General features: G+C 50.8%; 1 protein-coding gene across 1 annotated transcript; it reads left to right on the top strand.

The window, feature by feature from the left end:
* The first annotated feature begins 643 nt into the window (after positions 1-643).
* Sf3b5 (splicing factor 3b subunit 5) lies at positions 644-1308 on the top strand. The gene has a single exon (XM_005361002.2). It carries the CDS (start codon positions 760-762, stop codon positions 1018-1020), a length of 261 nt encoding a protein of 86 aa, XP_005361059.1. The 5' UTR covers positions 644-759; the 3' UTR covers positions 1021-1308.
* The last annotated feature ends 2335 nt before the right edge of the window (positions 1309-3643 follow it).

The following is a 3643-nucleotide window of genomic DNA, read 5'->3' as shown; positions in this document are numbered from 1 at the left end:
GTAACCCTCAAGTTGAACCTAAGCCGGGAAAACACAAGGCGCCAGGAAGGGAGAGATTTCTTGTCGTGAGATACTACAAGGAAATGCTTGCGAGTGGCTTTAAAGGGAGGCTGTTTGCTTGGAGGATTCGGCGCCTAGGTGAGGTGAGGAGTTGGAGCCTGGCGCTCGATGTGGAAGCCACCACGTGAGACTACTAGTGTTGAAACTCATCACCAAGCAATCTGGGGTGGAAAGAACTTTTCCCAGTACCTAGAGCCTAAGGGACAAAGCTGAGACAAGAGTTAGTTTTTCTGGTCACTTGTAGCCATAACCCACTTGGGTTTTCCCTTCTTTGTAGCTGGTGCCGTTGGAGGATGCCTCCAACCCGTTGGACACCATTCTACAATAGCCAAGTAAATAATCTGGGGAAGAAAAAAAAAAAATTTTTGGACTACAAATCCCAGAATGCAATGCCCGGGTTAGACCGTAACCCGAGTTACGTGCCACTAAACAGACCATCATGCAACGCTCTCCGAGTAGGCGGGCTCCGTAAGGGGACGGCCCAGTATCTCCTAGGCAACTCCAATGCCGCGACAGAATTCACTTCCGCTTCCGCCTAGCAGAAGAGAGTCTGCGCACGCGTCCCGGCGGCGTCTTTCTTCCGCGCCGGCCCTGGTAGCGGTTCCGTGTAGCGGCGGCGGCGGCGTCTCTCGTTTGAACGCCGAGAGCGGTAGCTCCTAGTCTGCGGCCTGATCTCGGAGCCCCGAGCGAAGCGGCGAGATGACGGACCGGTACACCATCCACAGCCAGCTGGAGCACCTGCAGTCCAAGTACATCGGCACGGGTCACGCCGACACCACCAAGTGGGAATGGCTCGTCAACCAGCACCGGGACTCGTACTGCTCCTACATGGGTCACTTCGACCTCCTCAACTACTTCGCCATCGCCGAGAACGAGAGCAAGGCGCGCGTGCGCTTCAATCTGATGGAGAAGATGCTGCAGCCCAGCGGGCCGCCCGCGGACAAGCCCGAGGAGAACTGAGGCGGGCGCTTCCCCGTCTTCCCCGGCTGCCGGCAGAGGACCGAGCCACCTTGTTCCTGACTCTTGATCGTTCTGGCCTGTGTGCCTCCCCCGACCTGCTTACCTGTGGACGGTTCCGAAAAGTCACCGAGAGACTGCCGGGACTCCGGGAACGGTGCGGGAGGAGCGAACCTAGAATCAGCGAGCGAGGGAGAAGACGGCACGGGAGCGATGGCGAATTTCGAGTCTGTTTTTCAATAGTTGATTGTCGTTCTTATGGTTTATATAAAGTTTAGGACTTGTCCTATCTTTCGGTGTGGATTGCTGTGTTCCTTGCGTGGGATGGCGGGGGCGGGGGAGGCGGAGTTCTGTGGACCGAGGGTTCAAGCGTTCAATGCCAAGTCCTTAAGTCCGTTGTACACACTTCCCTCACCTCAAAAATTTTTTTCAGTCCACAGTGTGCCGGGTCTCAAACATGGACTTTTTCAATACGTTCCCACAATTTATAAAGTCTGCTGTCATTGGCCTATTATGTTGCACATTGCATCTGGTTTTTATTGGGAGGGGGGGGTTAGTCTGTGTAGCTTCAGAAATGATGAACGGATTTTTTTTTTCACTCATTCAGTGTTCATCAGAGCGTTTTCCCAAGGTTTGGGGACATACATTATGCCAGTTTGGAGAGAGACAGGCTAAAATAGACGTAAGGGTTAGAAGATGCAGGGAGATCGGGGTAGTTTGAGGAATTCCCAGTTTTAAATAGTATGCTTATATGCCTAGGCCGCTAAGTTATTGCGATGATGACATTTGAGAGATTTTACAGAATCGAGAAATAGCCATGCAGGACACAGGACGTTATTACCATCTAATAGGGCCTGTCAGTGCAGTGGGCTCAAGAGCAACGGTGTGTCAGACTTACTGAAGGAACACCAAGAAAAGCAGTATGCGTTCCTGGGAGTGGTGGTTCAGGCCTCTAATCCCAGCACCCAGGAGGCTGAGGCTGGAGAATCTCTCGAGTTCAAGATCGCAACAAAAAAAAAATCCGTAAGAGTCACTCAGTGGGTGTGGTGGTGTACGCCTTTAATCCCAGCACTCTGGAGGCAGAGGCTGGGGGGGATCTCCAGTTTAAGGCCAGCCTGGTCTACTGGTCGAGTTTCAGGACTGCTGAGACTATACAGAGAAACCTCGACTGTCGATGCCCGCCCCCACCCCCAGCAATATGGCGGGAAGGGAGGAGCAATGGAGCCCCAGGACAGCAACAGAAGTGGAGGCTGGTAGGTCAGTGCAAAGACTTCTGAGGGAGGCCTTTGCTTAAAGTGTCATCCGGCATTTTAGAAAAATGATTCCCAGTCACATTCCTGGGAGTCCATTCCCCCACCCCCCACCCCCCCACCCCCAGCTGTCCTGGAACTGACTCTTTAGACCAGGCTGGCCTTCGAACTCACAAAGATTCACCTGCCTCCGCCTCCCAAGTGCTGGGATTAAAGGTGTGCACCACCACCACCCAGCCTTCCTTTACACTTTTTAAGACATGTGACGTTTGTATGTGAGTTGTAACTGTTGCATTTAACAGAAGAGAAAACTAAATATTGTGCTTTTAATAATTTATTTAAAAATAACAGCTGGTCATGGGATATGCTTTTAGTCCCAGCAATGGTGAGGCAGAGCCAGTTCAAGGCCAGCCTGGTCTACATAGTGAATTCAGGACAGCCAGGGCTGTGTAGAGAGACCCTGTTTCAGACAAACAAAGTAATAGTAATGGACTTCAGGAGAGAGCTCTGGGGCCAAGAGTTCTTGCTGTGCAGGCACAGAGACCTGAGTTCAAATTTCCACTACCAGTGTAATAACCCAGTCAGAGCATGTAACCCAGCACTGTGGAGAGTCGAGGCAAAGGACAGTTGGGGCTTGCTAGTGGCTAGATTAGCTCCAGGTTCAGACAGGGACCTATTCAAGAAAATAGGAGTGGGTGCTGCAGAGAGGTCAGAATGGATAAGAGGGCCGACTGGTCTTCCAGAGGATCCTGGTTTGATCCTTGGCACTCATGTGGCGGCTCACAACTGTAATTCCACTCCCAGTGCATCCACTAATCATTTCTGGCATCTGCACAGCAGACACAGAGCTGCACTTACACGCAGGAAAGCATTCTCATATATAAAATAAAATCTTACAAAAAGGAAAAGAGGAAGAAACTTCTCTTTGCAACAGATGGAAACCATTACAGAAAAACACAACCAATCAAAATGCAGAATTGTGGAACACAACCTCGACCCACACACCCTTCTAAATGGTTCCAAAGCACAGGGAACGTTTCTGAAGAGGGAGACAGAAATATTCTTAAGTCCCAGAAAATCAGGGAGTGTGCTGTGAGAGTGTCTCCTAGGGATGTCAGAAGCTACACACAGAGTCTCACCAACATGACCACCCAAAGATGAACTGAACACGGACAAGAGTAAACATGCTGGGGTGGGCGGGGAAAGCGCTTACTACAGGCAACTAAGGAACACAGAAGAAGAGTGGTCTTCCTCAGGGAAGAGCATGCCAGATGGTTATCTAATACCAGTGGTCAGCTCTGAAACATGCATAGCAGAAACATTAGATTGAGCAGGTTATATTTGTGGATTTAGGACACACACACACTCGTGCATAT

This window comes from Microtus ochrogaster, linkage group LG4 (assembly GCF_000317375.1).
Source record: "Microtus ochrogaster isolate Prairie Vole_2 linkage group LG4, MicOch1.0, whole genome shotgun sequence".
NCBI lineage: Eukaryota > Metazoa > Chordata > Mammalia > Rodentia > Cricetidae > Microtus > Microtus ochrogaster.
The sequence above is the reverse complement of the archived record's forward strand: the minus strand, read 5'-3'. Positions and strand labels throughout refer to the sequence as shown.

What these genes read in the sequence shown, in the direction of transcription:
- Sf3b5 (XM_005361002.2), top strand. Translation starts at nt 760, where the DNA reads ATGACGGACCGGTACACCATCCACAGCCAGCTGGAGCACCTGCAGTCC.